This window comes from Phalangium opilio, unplaced genomic scaffold (assembly GCF_054372755.1).
Source record: "Phalangium opilio isolate 3A_F unplaced genomic scaffold, DU_Popi_V2 ptg000075l_1, whole genome shotgun sequence".
Lineage (NCBI taxonomy): Eukaryota > Metazoa > Arthropoda > Arachnida > Opiliones > Phalangiidae > Phalangium > Phalangium opilio.
Window position 1 is genome coordinate 1,026,336 of NW_028324184.1, and position 19,450 is coordinate 1,045,785.

The following is a 19,450-nucleotide window of genomic DNA, read 5'->3' on the forward strand; positions in this document are numbered from 1 at the left end:
AAGTTTAGTTTTAAAATTAGACCCGCTGTACCAAGTCGTGCAAGATTAGGCAAGTTAAATTAAACTTGTACAACCCTTCTGTTAATTAAAAACAAAAAATCCAAACAGGACCTTTTTGTACATGTTCATAAAACATATTGCCTAACTTTCGCAATTGCTCTAACTTTTGATATCAAATTTTAGTAACGTGTCAATAAATATTTCAAAATAAGAAGGGGAGTGGCCTAATCGAAGGAACGCCCACCACTTATATGGGCGTGGTCTCGTAGAAACATTTCACGTCAGAATCTAAACTACTAGAAAAAGGATATCAGAATTTCGCGTAACGGTAGGGCTTAAATAGCTTACATTCAGCGAGAAAGGTGCCCGGGATTAGGCTAAGAAGCCCAAATTCGCAAGCCAATACGCCCATAATTTTAAGGAGGTCGTGGGCTCATTTTTCGAAACAAGACCGTTAAACAGGGTGTAGTTTAAATGATGTAAAAAGGACGTGGCCTTATCAGTGTAATGAGCAAAATTAGGCGGGCCGTGGTTTAAACGTAGTAACTCCCACCAATGAGAGGCGTGGTCAAATACGTCACGGTTTTTATTTCAAATTCAAACCTACTGTCTTTTTTTTTTAAATGGCAAATTTGATATCAAAAGAGTGGAATATTCTAAAAAACAAAACCAACATTACGATAATAATAAAATTGGCAAACATTTTTCACCCCCATCCCTTTAATTAATTTCAAATTAAAAATAAGTTAATTTTAAATTTAAGCTCTCGCCAGATAATGTGCTGCGCCGTTACACGCGATACTAAAAATAAATAAAATATTAAAAAAGCTGTCTTCCTCGAATAATATAAGAATAATAAAATACCAATTTAAAGAAATATTAATTTTAAAAAATGCCAAGATGAAATCAACGAAATACAAATTTAACTAAAATAAGATAAAACTATCGGTTGTTTTTGATTTTGTTTTTTTTTTTCGAAGAAACTGATATATATAAAAAAAATAATTGCTATTAAAAATAAATAAAAACCGAGCGATATAAAAAAGGGCAAAAATAAACTAACTAAATCATTTCTTTTTTCTCGGGATTAGCACCGTGAAGAAAAAAAATAAAGGAAATTTAACCCGCGAATAAATTTTATTTATAAAAGAAATTAAGGATGTTTTAATAATATATAGAGACAAATTTAACGAGTGAATGAAAAAAAATTCACTACCCCATATACCGCAAAAAAGAACACCTTGAGAAAGTGTTTTCTTTTTTTCTCCAAGAACTGTATTATAGAAAAAAAGTTTTAAACCAGGAGAATAAAAAAATAAAATCTTCGGGAAATATTAAATTAACAAAAAATGTTTTCACATTATAAAAACAGCCGCGCATTTGAAAAAAAAGCGAGAGTTAAAAGAAAAAAAATAAATAAAAACACAAAGTAGGCCAAAAAGATCCGAAAAACAAAAAAAAAATGAAAAAAACCAAAACATTAAGCGTCCATTGTTGAGTGAGCATGTCACATTAAAGTAGTTACATTGCCCATGAAAGTTCTATATTCAATTAAAACGATGTTGAAAGCGAATTTGGTCTCATTTTAAATATTGTTTGTTTTTCTTTACGTAGAGGGATGGCTTATTCAAAGTAACAACCCGATCTCAAGATGATTGTTAAGGGCTTGGGCTCTTTCGTTTTTGCGATTCTAGAGTCTCAAATCAACTCATAAGGAAAGGATTATGACCAGAGAAGAATTTAATTCTGAACGGAGCACAGGGGAATCATCGTCGTCACGCAAGCCTACTTTTAAACAACGTATTGTCATTTCGAATGACACATAACACATTGATTACATGATATAGCTAGGTGTGGTTCGGGGTAGTACAGTATCCAAGTTATCAGAAGCAGATTACATAGAGTTATTTTACTCCCGAAGTTACAAAACACGATAAGGTAATATACGAGGTGTCTTAACGGTTAGTGTACAAGTCAGAAGTGGAAAAGGCGTATAAAAATTTAATTGAAGCATGGTAATGTTCTAGACTCCTGGAAAATGTAAGGATATACTTGAAGCTACTAGTTCAATATAGTTCTTAAAATGACATTGACACAAGGGCTATATAAGAGGTCTTATATTAAACCAATAATATAAAAACTTATCTTGGCTGGGCAAAAGGGATTCGCTTAGTCACGCCATTATTATAAATTACAACAGTTTATTATCATTTCATAAATTAAGTATGATGACTTTGAAGATAATGATAACGTTAAGGTTTGGAAGGGTGTTAATCTCCCTCTCTCGACTTCATTATTCGTCTCAAAAGATTAGCACCTTCTAAAGGGTGAAGATATATGCCGCCGCCTTTGGCTTAAGCAATTTTAATAATTAACTCGATGAAATTCGTTGTACAATTTGATAATAAACATTAAATTTCATTGTTAGAAATGTATTTAAAATTTTATTGATTAATTTTTATCGTTAATTGCGCGTGAAATTAATATAAATACTCAAAATGATGGACATACGGCAACAAGGATCCAATCCCACACCGTGGGAAAAATTAAATTATGTTTCTAGATTTTTATTTTGGTAAGTCAATTTAATCGAAATTTATTTCAAGCCGTTCAGATGCGGCTAATTATAATTAGAAAGACCCAGATTTGCGCGTCTGTTAGCGATTAAGTTATAAAAAATACTAGTAACTTTTAATATTAACTAAATGACTATTTTAAAGCTGGACAATTCCATATTTTAAATTCGGTTGGGGCAAAGAGTTGGGCGAGGAAGATCTCTACGATTGTCCCTCAGACGACACTTCGGAACATTTGGGAGATAAACTTGACAGGTATTTATCCAAATTAATTTCTAAAACGCTACTTAAACATTTAAGATTTACTAAGAAACGCCACTTTCTCTCTTTGATATAAATATCCGCTCATCTTGAAATATACTAAAACATAATTTCAAACATTTAAGAACCAAACTATAAGCAATTTAAACCCTTTCAGAGAATGGCAGAAGGAATTATTGCGTCAAAAAACCAGGAAGAAATACAGAGCTAGTTTGAGATTAGCGGTTATGAGAACGTTCGGAAAAAAATACTTGATACAGTCTTTTTTCAGTCTTATTGAGGTAACTATTAATTAGTAACATGATTAGAGTCATCAAAATTAACTCGCAAACATAAAGGAATGCGTCACTCGTATATTGCAACCGATCTGTTTGGGTTGGATGATACGTTATTTCAGTAATCCTGGTTCCTTAACCGAAACCGAATTGTATTTGGCGTCGGCTGGCGTTTGTTTCTGTGAGAAATTAACTTTATTTTCACTCGGACTCGAGTCCCTACTAATTAATTCGTATAATTTAAAGTCGCATTCGCCTACGGTTGCACTCATCATCCTCTATTCTTTGGAATGCATCGAGGTGGGATGCGAATTAGGGTTGCAGCTTGCACCCTTATATACAGAAAGGTACTTAACTAAACATTGTACCCGAAATTAAATCTAACCTAAAGACGCGATCGCGTTCCTTAGTCGCTTAAGCTGAGCCAAAAAGCTCTGGGACAGGCAACAATCGGTCAAATGGTCAACCTGTTATCCAATGATGTCAACAGATTCGATCAGGCTGTTGTCTATTTACCATTCTTCATCGTAGGCCCCATTCAAACAATCGTCGTACTATCCGTCTTGTGGCAGCATCTTGGAGTGTCCTGCCTCTTTGGTTTGGTTGTCCTTCTCTTGTTTATTCCATTCCAGACGTACATGGGAAAAATATTTTCGATACTTAGGTTGGACCACGAAATTTTTGAATATTGAACAATATTTTTTAGGTGTAGATTTAAATAAACTTTCAATCAATTAGATCTCGAACGGCGATGTTGACTGACGAGCGAATTCGACTTATGAATGAAATTGTGGCCGGTATGAGGGTAATCAAGATGTACACTTGGGAGTATCCATTCGCGAAATTGGTGGACACAGCCAGACGGTACCAAGTATCAACCAATCAGGGAATTGAACTAATTGACTAACTTTCACCAAACAGAAAAGAGGTAAAACAAATTCGAACATCATCAATCCTTCGTGGTATCAACATTGCCGTGTACTTCGCGGCTTCCAAAGTCATTGTTTTTGTCTGCTTCGTCGCTTTTATCCTGATGGGAAATTCATTAACCGCCGAGATAGTTTTCGTTAGCATGAGTTTATACAATAACTTGCGACTCTCCATGACATTCTTCTTTCCAATGGCCATTACTCAATTCGCCGAATGCACCATATCATTCAACAGAATACAAGTTAGTACAATCAAGAACCAATATACGACCTGAGAACGTCGGGCGATTCATAGGTTCTCAGCTCTTTTACGGTTCAATTCAGTTTTACGGTTAAAAGATTTAAAGTCATTAATTTAAAAACTAACGCAGAACTTCCTGGAGTTACAAGAACAAGATGACATTTCCTCAATCAACAAAACCAACTTGAAAGCCGAACCAAACAAGTGTGGACTATGGATGGATTCAGTCTCGGCCAAATGGAATGACGTACGACGTTCGCAGGAATGTTTTAAATTATTAAACATATATGTACATATCCGACACGCACATATAGGACTCGGAAGAGATGAGCTTGGAAAACATATCCATGGATGTAAAACCGGGAGAATTATGGGCTGTAGTTGGTCCAGTTGGTTCTGGAAAGGTATTTAACGACAACATTTGCAAACGCTAGTTCCTCACGTACGTTTTCGTATAGTCTTCATTGCTAATGTCCATTTTGGGCGAACTACCGGCCAATAAGGGTGATATTAAAATTCGTGGAAAAGTTGCCTATTCCTCGCAAGAACCTTGGGTCTTCGCGGGAACCATTCAACAGAACGTATTGTTTGGGTTACCCATGAACAAGCTCAAATACGAAAGAGTGCTTCACTCATGCGCGCTCGACACCGTAATGCCAGGCTCAATAAGTACAACTATTTATTAGATGATTCCGAATAAAGTTGGGCAATTTATTGTTTAGGATATAAAATTATTCCCTTACGGAGATCAAACACTCGTGGGCGAGAGAGGAGTGTCCCTCAGTGGAGGTCAAAAAGCTAGGGTAAATTTGGCGAGGTCAATTTATATGGATGGTGATGTTTACCTCATGGACGACCCCTTAAGCGCAGTCGATGTATCAGTGGCCAAGCATTTATTCGACAAGTAATTGTAGCGCTTTAAAGCGTCAGTGCACTAATTAAATTAATTGTTGAATCATTTAACTCTTAGATGCATTAATGGTCACATCAAGAAGAAGGCCCGTATCCTAGTAACTCATCAAGTGCAATTTCTTAAATCGGCCACCAAAATTATAATTTTGAAACACGTAAGACTACGCAGCAATGGTAGATAAATCCGACATGAATACTGATCAACTACTTTCTTTTAAACTACAGGGGAAAATTCTCGCGAAAGGTGGCTACGACGATCTGATCAGTCAAGGTTTTGATCTGCTGGCAATCGTGGACGAGGAAACAGCGAGAAAAAACAGCGAATCCCAACAACACAAGGAAGAGGTGACATTGTTACCGACACCAGACCCTGTCAACAACATGTACGGCTCCCTTACGTCTATAGCGTCAATCGGTGTAGCCCCTGACGACCTAGTAGAAGTCAAAGAGGCTCCTAAGCAAATTGCGGAACAAAGATCAGAGGGTTCAGTCAACGCTTCGACCTATTTCAACTACGTAAAAGCGGGCGGTAACGCTTTAACAATAACCTTCGTTATCTTAAACAATATACTGGCACAACTGGTCTACAGTTATAGCGACTATTGGCTATCTTTATGGTAAAGTCAAACCGGTTTATGGCCCGCCAATTTAAACCAGTAAAGTCTATACATAAATTTACCAGGACCAATGCTGAAGAGGAGAAGGCCCGTCTACAGGCCGATAATGCAAATTCCACGGAAGCAACCTGGACAACGATACCCACCGTAGCTCGGAGTGTAACTTGGGAAGACATTACGGGCGACTTCAGCGACACTTACACCAACATGTACATTTACAGCGGACTAATGGTGGCACTTTTCATATTATCTTTAAGTAGGACAGTAGCCATGTTCTTCGTATGTATGAAATCGTCTATTAATCTTCACAACACAATGTTCCGAAGCATAACTCGGGCTCCGATAGCATTTTTCGACAAGAATCCAGTTGGTAATTAAGCGGATAGTGTTGATCGTACGTGGTTTTGACGTATAAATAACATTCCTATATCTGTTTCAGGTCGAATTCTGAACAGATTTACCAAGGACTTGGGTTCAATTGATGACCTGCTACCCTTTACTTGCGTTGATATGGCAACCGTACGTTTAACGTCCATAATTTTACACTCGTTTCAACTTGACAATTTTTATACTTTTCAGAACGCTTTAACATTATTGGGTATAGTTACCGTGATAATCTACGTCAGTCCCTTTATCGCAATTCCTACCTTCGTTATGATCATAGTTTTTGTGATTTTAAGAAGATTTTACATCCATACAGCTAGAGACATAAAAAGACTCGAAGGAACTAGTAAGTTTTTTACTAGACGTCATATGCCAGATATAACACGGCGATGTATTACAGCGAGAAGTCCAGTTTTTTCTCATCTCTCGACCTCACTGTACGGCATCACGACCATCAGGTCTTTCGGCGTTCAGGATCAATTCGTAAAAGATTTTAATTCGTACCAGGACAATCACACGTCCACTTGGTTTACGTTTCTGTGCATTTCCCGATGGTTTGCCATTATTTTGGACTTACTGACTGTTCTATACATCTCATTTCTGACTGTCTTTCTGCTGACAGTCAATACAGGTACGTAATAACTACTGCCTCTAAAAATTCCACGAACTGAATCATCTCGTAATGCAGGAATGACTGGAGGTAATGTTGGCTTAGCCATATCTTCAGCCTTAGTATTAACTGGAACATTCCAATGGGGTGTACGGCAATCCGCCGAGTTGGAGAGTCAGGTAATAGACCTACACTATTTCTTCGTATAAATTCCAACCATTTACGACGAAGCTCCATCAAATAGATGACCGCTGTCGAAAGAGTTCTCGAATACACCAAGATTAAACCGGAAGCCGCGCTAGAAGCTCCTAAGGGGAAGAAACCTAAACCTGATTGGCCGAAACAAGGATCTATAACGTTGAAAGACTTCTCTTTAATATATCCCGAAAGCGGCGATGTCCCTGTACTCAAGAACTTGAACTGTCACATCAAGGGTGGCGAGAAAGTAGGGATTGTAGGTCGAACAGGAGCTGGAAAGAGCTCAATCATAGCAGCCCTCTTTAGAATGGTCGAACCCGAAGGTACACTAATCATAGATGGTGTACAGGCCAAGGAAATTGGTTTACACGATCTCCGAAGCAAAATATCCATCATTCCGCAAGTATAACCGGAACTTTAATTCCAAGCCTAACTTAGCCAAGGCCTTATTTTATATATTTATTTACTCAGGACCCCATACTATTTACTGGTCCCGTCAGGAGAAACATCGATCCTTTCAATGAAAAGAACGACGACGAATTGTGGGCGGTTCTCGAAGAAGTGAGACTAATCATTGATGAATAACTAAATTGCGGTTCATTTAAACCTAATTTAAACCAAAGGTTCAACTGAAAGAGGCAGTTATGGAACTATCGGGGGGACTGGACAATAAAATGTCCGAAGGTGGGAGCAACTTCAGCGTTGGTCAACGACAACTCATTTGTCTGGCCAGGGCTCTACTTAGAAACAATAAAATACTTGTCCTGGACGAAGCCACGGCCAATGTTGACCACAAGACAGACGAATTAATACAAAATACAATTAGGGAGAAATTTGGGCATTGCACTGTCCTAACTATCGCGCATCGATTGAACACCATCATGGACTCGGACAAAATCTTGGTAAAATTTAAATTTACAAAACAATTATCGAAGTTAATCGCAATTTCACGTTAAAATAGGTTCTGGACGCTGGCAAAATTATCGAATTTGACGAGCCTTTAACCCTACTTGATCGCGAAACTTCTCAACTAACCGACATGGTCAAACAGACGGGTCCAATTATGGCCAAACAACTCTACGAAGTTGCCAAGTCCGCGAAACTCGCGCGAGAGTCGAAAGATTTAAAAACTGATTAAAGAATGTTGTAATTAGCGCGGATTCTTTAGTCAAATTTAGAATGGTATAAAAATTGGTCCATTGGTTGATAAATAACTAATTTAACTAAGTTTTTAAATCTTTAATTTGTATTTATCTATAAAATTTACGTTTTTATAGTAATAAACCTTTGCAATTTTATACGGAACATTTCGAGTGTATACGTGTACTGTAAACATTAAATTTACATAATCATTACACATTGAAGAAATTCTCTGGCTCTTCAATATTCACGTAAAAATTAACGTTATCATATAATCATTTACAAATCAACTTAAAACATCATAGATGAATTTATATTAGAGTTTGATCTCATCGTTTATGTTGGGTGTTTTTGTAATTGTGATACGAGACTGCGGTTAGCTTCAACCATCGCTATATGAACTCGTACATAGTACAAAGGAAATTAAATCATAGGAAACACGTGATTAGCTAGTGGTTAAAATTACGACTACGGTATTCATTGCTGCATTGACATATCCCACAGCCAAGGCCAAAAATTAATTGCGCAATTAAAAATTAATTGCAATTAAGGAGTAACGTGTCAGATAATAACAAGCTCGTAATAAAGATTACCAGCAGATCCTTATACTCTTAACAAGCGCTTTAGATAACAAACAGAAACATTACGATTTCGTTAAAGTCGTGGCATACGTGGTGTAATTGAAAATAAACCGTAATCAATACCTAGGCGAGAAAATGAAATAGCTGTTTCAATATCCTGTTTGTTTGTTACACGAAACTTTTTATGGTTACGGAGACAATGAGATTTATTAAGGTTTTTTGAGTAAATTTCATCATTTTAGAGGGAGAAAAATGAACTCGTTCGAATATTTCACTCTCACTTTAAGCCCATATGCCATCCCAGAAATGAGAATGTAGGAGAGAATTTATATGGTGAAATACTAGAGTGAGAGGTACGTAATCCTACCCAGAAGTTAGCTTTTCTGTAGTTCCAAAAGACACTCGTGTTCACTTATGTCTGATCATAGCGCGAGGTACCCTAATATAGGTGTTCCAATAAGAGAGGGGTGTTAATGGCTCGCCCTTCAATCAAACATAAGGGACTTCCTTCGAGATATTTTATTGGGAAAGCGTCGAGAATCTTAGGCGCTACGGACGCAGTCAAAGACATGTGGATTTAATCATATGCCATTGCATATTTCATCTGGCAAATGGCCAGGAATTGAGTTTTAAGGTCGGGCATGATGCTCTAGTTTACTTTCAAATTCGCCGAGAATCCTGGAGCGCGAGTCAAAACATTCTCTTCAGTCTCGACTAGCTACGCGAACGGTTTTAGTCGGCAATTAAAAAACTAGAGAGATGATTATATTATCAAGTGGTAAAAGGTAAAAGATAAGGCCTCTTGGATCAATTGGCTATGCGAATTTTATAAGCGTAAATACTTCAAGATTAGAATAGCGAAGTGCGCGAGGAGTCAAGGTTTTAAATATCTATTAGTATTTTTAAATTTAAAGTTCCACTACTTCTTCAAGATGTTGAGTACCAAAGAACAGGGATCAAATCCGACACCGTGGGAAAAAATAAATTATTTTGCTAGATACTTATTTTGGTAAGCATCATTAACAAGAATTTTAAAATTTTGAAGTTCTATATGGGTTAGTCTAGGTGGGGAAAATCTCTAAATAACTATCTACGTTTTTCAGCTGGACAGTTCCATATTTTAAATTGGGTTGGGGAAAGGAATTGGGAGAAGAGGACCTTTACGACTGTCCCAAAGACGATGGATCCAAACATTTAGGAGATAAACTTGAGAGGTAATAAACGGGCGGATGTTATTACCAGGTAAATCAATCACCTTTCTTGATAGAGAATGGCAAAAAGAATTGCATCGTCAAAAAACAAATGAAAAATACAAGCCCAGTTTGAGATTAGCAGCCATGAGGACTTTCGGACGAGCTTGTTTCATTCAAATTATGACCACTCTAATAGAGGTATTTTAAAAGAATAATTAATTCCACAATTAAATTTAAAATTATCTCGTAATAGGAATGCGTAATTCGCGTTATGCAACCGATGTGCCTTGGTTGGATGATACGTTACTATAGTAATCCAGGCTCTTTAACAGACACGCAACTCTACTTAGCAGCTGCCGGAGTTTGTGTTTGTCCGTAACTTTAATTACCTTTACCGCGAATTTAATCGCATTTAATTTACCAAGTGTTATCATTTAGGCGCATTTTTTTACGGTATTACGCATCATCCACTATTCTTCGGCAAAATGCGTACAGGAATGAGAATAAGGATCGCAGCGTGTACGCTAATTTATAGAAAGGTAATTGTGCCGAACACCCCGATAATGCGTCACCAGAAATAAAAATGGTTTATTTTTCCTTTATTTCCAGTCCTTGAAACTAAGTCATAAAGCAATGGGCAAGACGACAATCGGTCAAATGGTTAATCTTCTCTCCAATGACGTAAATCGTTTTGACCAGGCCGTTATCCAGTTGCCATATTTAATATCCGGTCCAATTCAAACCGTCGTAATACTGTCCGTCCTTTGGCAACACCTGGGAGTGGCTTGTCTCTTAGGGTTGGCCGCTATCGTATTACTCATTCCATTCCAAGCCTACATGGGCAAATCCTTTTCCAAACTCAGGTATAGCTCCGTGTCCCGTGGATGGTGGGTCAGAGTTCTTAAAAATTACTTCCATCAGGTCCAAAACGGCCATACTGACCGACGAAAGAGTCAGACTAATGAATGAAATTGTGGGCGGTATGAGAGTCATCAAAATGTATACTTGGGAGTACCCGTTCGCAAATTTGGTTGACGCAGTCAGGAGGTAAGTACGAGTTTCGACAAGGCCCATCCGCTACCATTTTCAATTTGACTGGCTTATTTACAGAAAAGAGATCAAACAAGTCCGCAAAGCGTCTATACTTAAGGGAATTAACATTGCCGTGTACTTCGCGGCTTCCAAAGTCATCGTCTTTGTTTGCTTCGTCGCTTACATCTTGATGGGAAATTCTTTAACCGCCGAGATAGTTTTCGTTAGCATGAGTTTATACAATTACTTGCGTCTTTCAATGACATTGTATTTCACGTTGGCCGTATCACAATGGGCCGAATCTAGTGTATCTCTGTCGAGAATTCAGGTTGGTTGAAAAGAATGTGTCAGAATAAAATATTCACACTGACGCAATGTGATTCTTACAACAACAGAAATTCCTGGAGTTGTCTGAGCAAGAGGAGAAAACTGCGCTAGAGAAAGTGGAGCCAGAAGACTGTGGAGTTTGGATGAATTCAGTTTCGGCCAAATGGAATGATGTAATTGATTAAAGGCTTTTAAGTCAGAAAGGAAGATAGATGAAGACAAACGTTAAATTCTTCTAGGAAACCGATGACTTAAACTTGGATAATATCAACTTGAACGTCCAACCAGGAGAATTGGTCGCGGTAGTTGGTCCAGTTGGTTCCGGAAAGGTCAGTGGTCACATTCAACACAATGTCTTCTTTACAAAAACTGTAACTTCTTTATTCTTAGTCATCGTTGCTCATGTCCATCCTTGGAGAGTTACCAACTTGTAAGGGAGATATTAAAATCCGTGGTAGGATTGCCTACTCCTCCCAGGAACCTTGGGTCTTCGCGGGAACTATCCAACAGAATGTACTTTTCGGGTTACCCATGAATATGTCAAAGTACAAGAGGGTTATTCATGTCTGCGCGTTAGATAGAGTAAGTTCCTCAATCCACACGAAAGATTGTAGCTAATTGATCGCGTCACAGGACATTAAACTACTACCACATGGAGATCAAACATTAGTAGGCGAGAGAGGGGTGTCACTAAGCGGTGGTCAAAAAGCGAGGGTTAATTTAGCGAGGTCAATGTACATGGATGGTGATGTTTACATTATGGATGACCCTTTAAGCGCCGTTGACGTATCAGTGGCTAAACATTTATTCGACAAGTAGGCGTAATTTATCAAAATATTTTAGCAAAATAATAATAATTTATACTTAATTAAGATGCATTAATGGTTACATAAGAAATAAAGCCAGAATACTGGTTACTCATCAAGTTCAATTCCTGAAATCGGCTAACAGAATTATTATACTTAAACACGTAAGATATCAGCTTAGATTGGTGATATTATTCTGACGTCATCACTGATCCCGCAACACCTTGTAAACAGGGCAGGGTTCTGGCCACGGGAGGGTACCAAGATCTGGTCAGTCAAGGCTACGACTTGATGTCCATCGTGGTCGAAGAAACCAAGAGACGTAATAGCGAATCACTATCCCAGAAAGAAGACGTCACAACGCCGACCACAGAACCATCAAACCCTATGTACGGTTCATTCACATCGATATCGTCTATAGGTTTAACTCAGGATGACCTACAGCTCAATGCGAATGAAACGTCTCCAAAACAAGCTGCCGAGATTAGGTCCGAGGGTGCGGTCACGGGGGCCACGTACGGCAACTACCTCAAAGCGGGAGGCGGCGTAGTAATTGTATTACTAGTAGTCTTATTCAACCTACTGGCCCAATTGCTCTACACTTACAGCGATTACTGGCTATCATTATGGTATAAAAATGGTCATTATGACCTTGAAAAATGTCCTTAAGTTTGTTTTGTAATTTAACCAGGACTAACGCTGAGGAAGCCAAGTCCCGCATCCAAATTGGCAATAATATGAACGATACGAGCCCGTATAATGAATCAAGCACAATAATGCCAGCCTTGTCACAGGGTTTGACGTGGGAGGACATTACGGGCGACTTCAGTGACACCAATACCAACATATACATTTACACCGGATTGATGGTGGGCCTTTTCATATTGTCATTATCCAGGACGATATCATTCTTCATTGTTTGTATGAAATCATCAGTTAATCTTCACAACCTCATGTTTCGATGCGTCAGTCGAGCTCCAATAGCCTTTTTTGACAAGAATCCAGTTGGTAGGGATGTTATTTAAGTTCGCGGTTGACCATTCCGATAACATTATTGGACATTTTAGGTCGGATTCTGAATAGGTTTACCAAAGATCTGGGATTAATCGATGACGTGTTGCCTTTTACTTGCGTTGATATGACTACCGTATGTTGATAACTAACGTATAAATACTTTACACCACGGCAACTAATAATTTTTCAACAGCACTTCCTTACTCTATTGGGTGCTGTTACCATTGTCATTTACGTCAGTCCATTCATGGCAATACCTACATTTTTCTTGGTACTTATCTTTATTTTCCTACGGACATTTTACATCCATACAGCGAGAGACCTTAAACGACTCGAAGGAACAAGTAGGTATTTTTTGTCTTCTATAATTCGGGTTCAGTGGCGTATCTAGAGCTTTTACCGCCCTGGATGGACTGTGAGTTTGCAGTCTTTGTCCATACTAGCCCGAATTGTTGTTTAGCATCGTTCGTATGTTTCAATATAAATTGCAGCAAGAAGTCCAGTTTTCTCTCATCTATCAACATCATTGTACGGGATCACGACAATTCGATCATTCGGTGTTCAAGCTCAGTTCGTCAAGGACTTCAACGCCTTCCAAGATCATCATACGTCCACCTTCTTTACGTTGCTCTGCGTTACGCGTTGGTTGGCCATTATGCTGGAAGTGTTAACTGTCCTATACGTTACGTTCCTAACTGTCTTCCTATTGACCGTCGACTCAGGTCGGTGGTACATTAACCCTAATTTTCTGACATATTTCTGAAGTTATATCAATTTGACAGGGTTGACTGGAGGCAATATTGGTTTGGCCATTTCTTCGGCCCTTATGTTAACAGGAACATTTCAATGGGCTGTCCGACAGTCAGCGGAGTTAGAGAGTCACGTGAGTGTGTCACGTACTGTATAATCATTGTTCGGTTTTAACTTCCTCAAAGACTTAATTGTTACGCGAACAAAAATTCCACAACGAATTCACGCCAGAATAAACATATTTCAGATGACGGCAGTAGAAAGAGTTTTAGAATACACCAAGATTAAATCAGAAGCCGCGTTGGAAGCACCACCGAATAAAAAGCCGCCTTCTGATTGGCCGAAAGAAGGGGGTATCATAATGAAGGACTTTTCCTTGACATACCCCGATACCGGAAACACTCCTGTACTAAAGGGGTTAAACTGTCACATCAAGGGTGGCGAGAAAGTGGGCATCGTAGGACGGACAGGGGCAGGAAAGAGCTCAATCATAGCGGCACTCTTTAGAATGGTCGAACCCGAAGGTACACTAATCATCGATGGTGTACAAGCGAAAGAAATTGGTCTACACGATCTCCGAAGCAAAATATCCATCATTCCGCAAGTACAACCGGAACTTTAAATACTAAATATCCCAGGCTTAATATATTACGTTCTTAGGATCCAATACTATTTACTGGTCCCGTCAGAAGAAACATCGATCCATTTAATGAAAAGAAAGATGATGAATTGTGGGCTGTTCTTGAAGAAGTAAGATTTCATTTTCATTGGCAGTTTGGGGGATTATTATATCTTATTTAAATTTAAATGAAAGGTGCAACTGAAAGAAGCCGTAATGGAGCTATCAGGTGGTTTGGACAATCAAATGTCCGAGGGTGGAAGCAACTTGAGCGTTGGTCAAAGACAACTAATCTGCCTGGCTAGGGCCCTACTTAGACGCAATAAAATACTTGTCCTGGACGAAGCCACAGCCAATGTTGACCACAAAACGGACGCGTTAATTCAAAACACTATTAGGGAAAAGTTCAAAAATTGCACCGTCTTAACTATCGCTCATCGCTTGAATACCATAATGGACTCGGATAAAATATTGGTACGTTGAAATGATTTAAAAGGCAAAGGACTCGATTTTAAAATTCGTGGCTCTCTTAGGTTCTGGACGCGGGAGAAATTATTGAGTTTGATGAGCCCTTAACTCTTTTACAAAATGAGACTTCTCAACTATCCGACATGGTCAAACAAACCGGGCCCGTTATGGCCAAACAACTTCACGAAATTGCTAAAAAGGCCAAACATTCTAGAGAGTCGGGGGAATAACGGGACAACACGATTGCCTCAAATTGCAAACAAGATTTGTCTTAAGCCGGCGCCAGACATTCGGTATTTGGGGAGTCCCGAGCGACTGTTTCCCGAATGAAGACGCGTCTTTGATGTGCGGAATCAAAATTAACCTCGCTTTTACGCCCTTCCCACATTGATAATGGGTCAAGTTCGCGGTAAAAGACTAATATACAGTAGGCAAACGCGTGTCTGGCGCCAGCTTAACGCCATTCTTCCGTTTAGGTTACCGAATTACGATTATCAGTTAAATTAAATAAACATATCATTTCACTATACGTGTTCCAACGAATTACCACTAGATCACACTATTTTAGCCTAAAAGTTCTAGTAGCAAATGAAATGTGTCATGTTGAACAGTACCCTATACGATATAATTGAATAATCATCCCTATAAATCAACGATAATCTACTAAAAATTCTGGAACCCAAAGGAGAAGAAAAGTTGGGTAAAACAGCGTGAATACACGACAATCTCACCCCATTTCCTTTGAGAACATGTCGCAACTCCTAAAAGGTCGGGTTATCGTTCTATAACCCTCGAAGTTATTGCTAAGCCTAACGTAACCACGTTGACAACAAGCTATTACAATAATTACATAATACCTTACACTCCTTGGTTGTCTTTCTTACATAAAAATTATCTTATGAAAATTATTACTTACCACTTTTCCTCAATGTTGTCTCCACTGAAGCCAGTTGCGGGTTCATCCTTTTCCAAGGCTTAGGATTTACCGCGATTATAAATTTCTCAGAACTAAGACCAAACTTCTAAGCCTACACAAAACCATTTCAAAAATCAAACGACCCACTGGCGCAGGTTCCCCTAGTAAATGACAAAATTTCCTCGAAGAATCTACGTTTTATGCACATCACAACAGTCAAATGAAGCGCGTTAAACCGCGTTTTTTAAGAGTTTAAAACGAGGCCTAATAGACTATTCCTGTAACAGAGAGAAATACTTGTAGAGAAACCAACGTGCAGGGGCCTCTTCCGAAGCGGGAGGCTAGCCGACTCGCACTGCCTCTACCGGTACTTCTTGACCCTCCCCTCAGTTCTCTACACCCCTACACCCGTGTCGATAATGGAATGGTCTATTTTTAAACCGCTAATGAAAAGCTACCAGTAAAAAATTACCAAATCTTGTCACGCTACAACTTTGGCCGAAAATAAAGGCCTACAAATGGAGGAGACAACAAAATTTTTAGACTTTTCTTACACCGGATAATTTTTTTTAATTCTTGATACAAAAATTATTTTAATCAAGGGCTGGCTTTACATTTATTTTCTTCCACACATTCTTCCCCATTACGTAACTGTCTCTTGTAACCTGGCTTGCAAAAACAAGCGAAAATACGTTTGCAACTTGGTTTCAAATTAGCGTAGCAAATATCCCAGCCAACGCATTGGGTTTGCAGTAGACTATTCCGTGGACATCGAACTGTATTATACAAAATAAATACAAATACAAATAAAAAATTTTGAACTAGGCAAGCATATTAATAACCACCTCTGGGACAATCCAGCTGAGGCACACATTTCTCCATCTCTCTATCGTACAAGTGGTTTGACAAGCAAAAACATCCTCGCGTACATTCAGTTGGACTTGATGATGAAACAAAGGTATCATCCGGGCAATAATTCAGATGAGGAAACCCGCATTTGAATTCTTCAATTGAACTAGAACAAAAGCCACTTAATAATGGTGGTTTCCTCGGTTGTATCCCACCTGATTTGTTGGTTACGAGGGGTTTATCCGCGAAACATTGACTTCTATCCACGCACGCTTTAATTTTATCATTCCAGAAAGTGTTTTGGGCGCAGAAGCAACCCTCATGCGTCGAAGGAGGACATTTATATGACGAGCAGAGAAACACGGAGCACATTCGTGCGCAAGGGTTAGCGCTGTACCTGTACTCCATACCTGGTCGACAGGTTTTGTCTGCAAATACGCAAAAACTACATTTGACTTTGATAAGGCGTAAGATCCGTGAAGTTCATCAGATTCCTAAGAATACACGAAGCAACTCGTAGCAAAAGGTCCAATGTGGATTTTTACCTTCAGTTGGACACAGCTGTATATCAATACATCTGCCCTTGAAATTGTAGGTCCCATCTGGACAGAAACATCCAGGGTAGCAACCTTCACTCTTCGTTGACCTGTTTCTTGAGTAATCGGGACATTGTTGCCAATTTTCGTTGTAGCAATGATGGTATACTAGCCCATCCTCCATACATCTCTCCTCTTTATTATAATAATATTAATAGGCCTACTTGAAACTGAAAGTCATCAATAAAAATTCGGAACGAAAAAGGCTTACGAGGACACTTGGATACGCAAGATCCATTGAACCATTTCCAACCATCGGGGCATGCGCAATACTGACGCCCTTCCTCGCAAAGAACATTTGGTTTCATGGCCTTGGAATCGCAATAAGGCTGTTCAGTAGTGTCTTGTGGATCACAGAACTCCGCGCAATGCGGACAGTTAGATACCACCATGGTTATAGGACAAGCTAGAGCGGTGAAATTCAACTTTATTTCAATTATAACCACAACGACCTAAATTTATCTAATTACTGGTAATTGTGGGACAACTAGCTACGCAGCTAATCCCTTTTCGTTTGTACCCTGACTTGCAGAAACAAAAACCAGTATCGTAGCATCGGAAACCATAATCACAATCTTCCCCGCAATAACCATCGGGATACCAAACTTCATCGCGACCGCCGCACCTAGATTGTGGTTCGATACCACTTCGTTCAGGGTATGACACCCTTGGTGGTTGTATGAGCTTACGTTGGGCATCGCAAAAATAAAACCCTTGAATGAAGTACTTAAATGAGAAATATATTTTTCTTCATTAAATAAAGTTATTTACCAATTAGGCATAAAATAAAATGTATTTGCATAATTACTTTGATCAATTAAACTTGAAATAAAACTAATTGAAAGAATTTATTTCTATTAAGTGATAAACCGTGTTGATATTAAACACGGTTCAAAGTAATAATAAATCAAAGTACAAACCCGTACCAAGTTGAAATATATCTTTCGAAAAATACTTTCCAATAAACAACGTACTTATTACAAATTTTTATTTAACATATTTGAAATCGCCATCTGAATTAGTATTCTATTATTACATTAAAAGTATTAACCTTACAAGTTCGTTTTTATATAATACAGGGTGTAACTAAAGGTTAACTTAACACCCTATTTATCAAGTTTGATATGTCTAAATATAGTTTAACACTGTTTAGCCTCAACGCAAGCGTTAAGGTAATCACTGAAGTAGGTACCCTGAATGCAGAAACAGCCCTTATAAGCCACTGAGGGACAAACATTTAGATCAAATACAATAGGACATCGTCGCCGACAAATATTGGCGCTTGTTCTGTATACCATACCAGGACCGCACTTCCCCGCTGCCGAAAAGACAATTACATTTTAAATTAAGTCCAGATTAAGTCGGAGCTAATTCCTTACGTTCAATTTCGCAGTATGGTTTTGGAAGGCATCTACCATCGATATTGAAATATCCTTCGCGACAAAAGCAACCGGGATAACAATCATGAGTTCGACTCGCGTTACCTTTTGACTTCAAGTATAATGGACATAACTGCCACTCACTATTGAAGCACTTATGATACACCAGACCATCATTGGTGCATTCTTCCTCTGTATGTTTTTGATGGAAAAAATATACCACAAAGTGCGCTAAAAGTGATAATTGGAACCTTACCGGGACACGTTTTAACGCATGATCCATTAAACCATTTCCAGTCTTCGGGACACGAACAAAATCGTAAACGTCCACCCGACGACGAGCAAGGGAAACGGTCACCTCTAGCGATGTCGCAGTTCGGTTGGGTTGTTGCGTCATCGGAATCGCAATATTCTACGCAACGTGGGCAACTCGTCTTGACCATGGTGTCAGGACAGGTGTTGGCCATGTTGGCAATCTCACATTGGAGAAAAAAGGCTGGGAACAATTAATGAATTGGACAATTAAAAACGTTAGTATGTTTTTCAATGTACTTACCAATAGCCCACATAAAAAAATTGATTTTCATTTCCCGTTTGCGAGTAACAAGAATAGTTCCGAATCGTGATTGAAGGAACTTTAAATCTCTCTTATATTCCCTCAAAATATCCAAATCATTCCAACAAACTAGCTATCTTCGATCAAAGTACAACATTTAAAGAAATTAAGTTAATGGCCATCGTTAATACGTGTTTACGTTGGCCCTGGAAATCGCGAGT

At 38.6% G+C, this 19,450-nt stretch overlaps 4 protein-coding genes, 1 long non-coding RNA gene and 1 pseudogene across 5 annotated transcripts in view; 3 read left to right on the plus strand and 3 right to left on the minus strand.

Moving 5' to 3' along the window:
- Positions 1-16,288, minus strand: part of LOC149658651 (uncharacterized) — an 88,751-nt gene extending 72,463 nt beyond the window's left edge. The window contains exon 1 of the long non-coding RNA XR_016369876.1: positions 15,850-16,288. This is a non-coding gene — a long non-coding RNA (uncharacterized LOC149658651). The remainder of the gene's footprint in view (positions 1-15,849) is intronic.
- On the plus strand, positions 2,499-8,161 carry LOC149658659 (ATP-binding cassette sub-family C member 4-like; annotated as a pseudogene).
- LOC149658660 (ATP-binding cassette sub-family C member 4-like) lies at positions 9,278-10,124 on the plus strand. Its single transcript, XM_089844124.1, has 3 exons — positions 9,278-9,733; positions 9,828-9,938; positions 9,992-10,124. The coding sequence occupies exons 1-3, from the start codon at positions 9,657-9,659 to the stop codon at positions 10,122-10,124; spliced, it is 321 nt and encodes a 106-aa protein (XP_089700250.1). The 5' UTR covers positions 9,278-9,656.
- On the plus strand, positions 10,164-15,462 carry LOC149658661 (ATP-binding cassette sub-family C member 4-like). Its single transcript, XM_089844482.1, has 20 exons — positions 10,164-10,288; positions 10,356-10,456; positions 10,527-10,780; positions 10,839-10,964; positions 11,028-11,277; positions 11,345-11,449; positions 11,516-11,605; positions 11,667-11,858; positions 11,910-12,091; positions 12,150-12,246; positions 12,317-12,711; positions 12,774-13,090; positions 13,150-13,229; positions 13,290-13,440; positions 13,588-13,818; positions 13,879-13,979; positions 14,094-14,450; positions 14,507-14,596; positions 14,661-14,939; positions 14,999-15,462. The coding sequence occupies exons 1-20, from the start codon at positions 10,189-10,191 to the stop codon at positions 15,161-15,163; spliced, it is 3,663 nt and encodes a 1,220-aa protein (XP_089700608.1). The 5' UTR covers positions 10,164-10,188; the 3' UTR covers positions 15,164-15,462.
- A 100-nt stretch (positions 16,289-16,388) lies between the features above and the next one.
- LOC149658662 (mucin-6-like) lies at positions 16,389-17,951 on the minus strand. The gene is made up of 4 exons (XM_089844262.1): positions 17,765-17,951; positions 17,244-17,700; positions 16,695-17,126; positions 16,389-16,625 (listed from the first exon to the last, which is right to left on the minus strand). The coding sequence occupies exons 2-4, from the start codon at positions 17,416-17,418 to the stop codon at positions 16,447-16,449; spliced, it is 786 nt and encodes a 261-aa protein (XP_089700388.1). The 5' UTR covers positions 17,419-17,700; positions 17,765-17,951; the 3' UTR covers positions 16,389-16,446.
- Positions 17,952-18,129: 178 nt separating this feature from the next.
- On the minus strand, positions 18,130-19,370 carry LOC149658663 (uncharacterized). The gene is made up of 3 exons (XM_089844269.1): positions 18,930-19,370; positions 18,674-18,865; positions 18,130-18,612 (listed from the first exon to the last, which is right to left on the minus strand). The coding sequence occupies exons 1-3, from the start codon at positions 19,138-19,140 to the stop codon at positions 18,434-18,436; spliced, it is 582 nt and encodes a 193-aa protein (XP_089700395.1). The 5' UTR covers positions 19,141-19,370; the 3' UTR covers positions 18,130-18,433.
- Positions 19,371-19,450: the final 80 nt, after the last annotated feature.

What these genes read in the sequence shown, in the direction of transcription:
- LOC149658660 (XM_089844124.1), top strand. Translation starts at nt 9,657, where the DNA reads ATGTTGAGTACCAAAGAACAGGGATCAAATCCGACACCGTGGGAAAAA. An exon ending in TTTGCTAGATACTTATTTTG is followed by an intron (nt 9,734 to 9,827) that starts GTAAGCATCATT and finishes TACGTTTTTCAG; the next exon opens with CTGGACAGTTCCATATTTTA. An exon ending in TTAGGAGATAAACTTGAGAG is followed by an intron (nt 9,939 to 9,991) that starts GTAATAAACGGG and finishes CTTTCTTGATAG; the next exon opens with AGAATGGCAAAAAGAATTGC.
- LOC149658661 (XM_089844482.1), top strand. Translation starts at nt 10,189, where the DNA reads ATGCAACCGATGTGCCTTGGTTGGATGATACGTTACTATAGTAATCCA. An exon ending in TTTTGACAAGAATCCAGTTG is followed by an intron (nt 13,091 to 13,149) that starts GTAGGGATGTTA and finishes TGGACATTTTAG; the next exon opens with GTCGGATTCTGAATAGGTTT. An exon ending in AAATATCCATCATTCCGCAA is followed by an intron (nt 14,451 to 14,506) that starts GTACAACCGGAA and finishes TTACGTTCTTAG; the next exon opens with GATCCAATACTATTTACTGG.
- LOC149658662 (XM_089844262.1), bottom strand. Translation starts at nt 17,418, where the DNA reads ATGGAGGATGGGCTAGTATACCATCATTGCTACAACGAAAATTGGCAA. An exon ending in ACAGCTGTGTCCAACTGAAG is followed by an intron (nt 17,127 to 17,243) that starts GTAAAAATCCAC and finishes GCGTATTTGCAG; the next exon opens with ACAAAACCTGTCGACCAGGT. An exon ending in TCAGCTGGATTGTCCCAGAG is followed by an intron (nt 16,626 to 16,694) that starts GTGGTTATTAAT and finishes TGTATAATACAG; the next exon opens with TTCGATGTCCACGGAATAGT.
- LOC149658663 (XM_089844269.1), bottom strand. Translation starts at nt 19,140, where the DNA reads ATGGCCAACACCTGTCCTGACACCATGGTCAAGACGAGTTGCCCACGT. An exon ending in ATGCGTTAAAACGTGTCCCG is followed by an intron (nt 18,866 to 18,929) that starts GTAAGGTTCCAA and finishes AAAAACATACAG; the next exon opens with AGGAAGAATGCACCAATGAT. An exon ending in ACCATACTGCGAAATTGAAC is followed by an intron (nt 18,613 to 18,673) that starts GTAAGGAATTAG and finishes TCTTTTCGGCAG; the next exon opens with CGGGGAAGTGCGGTCCTGGT.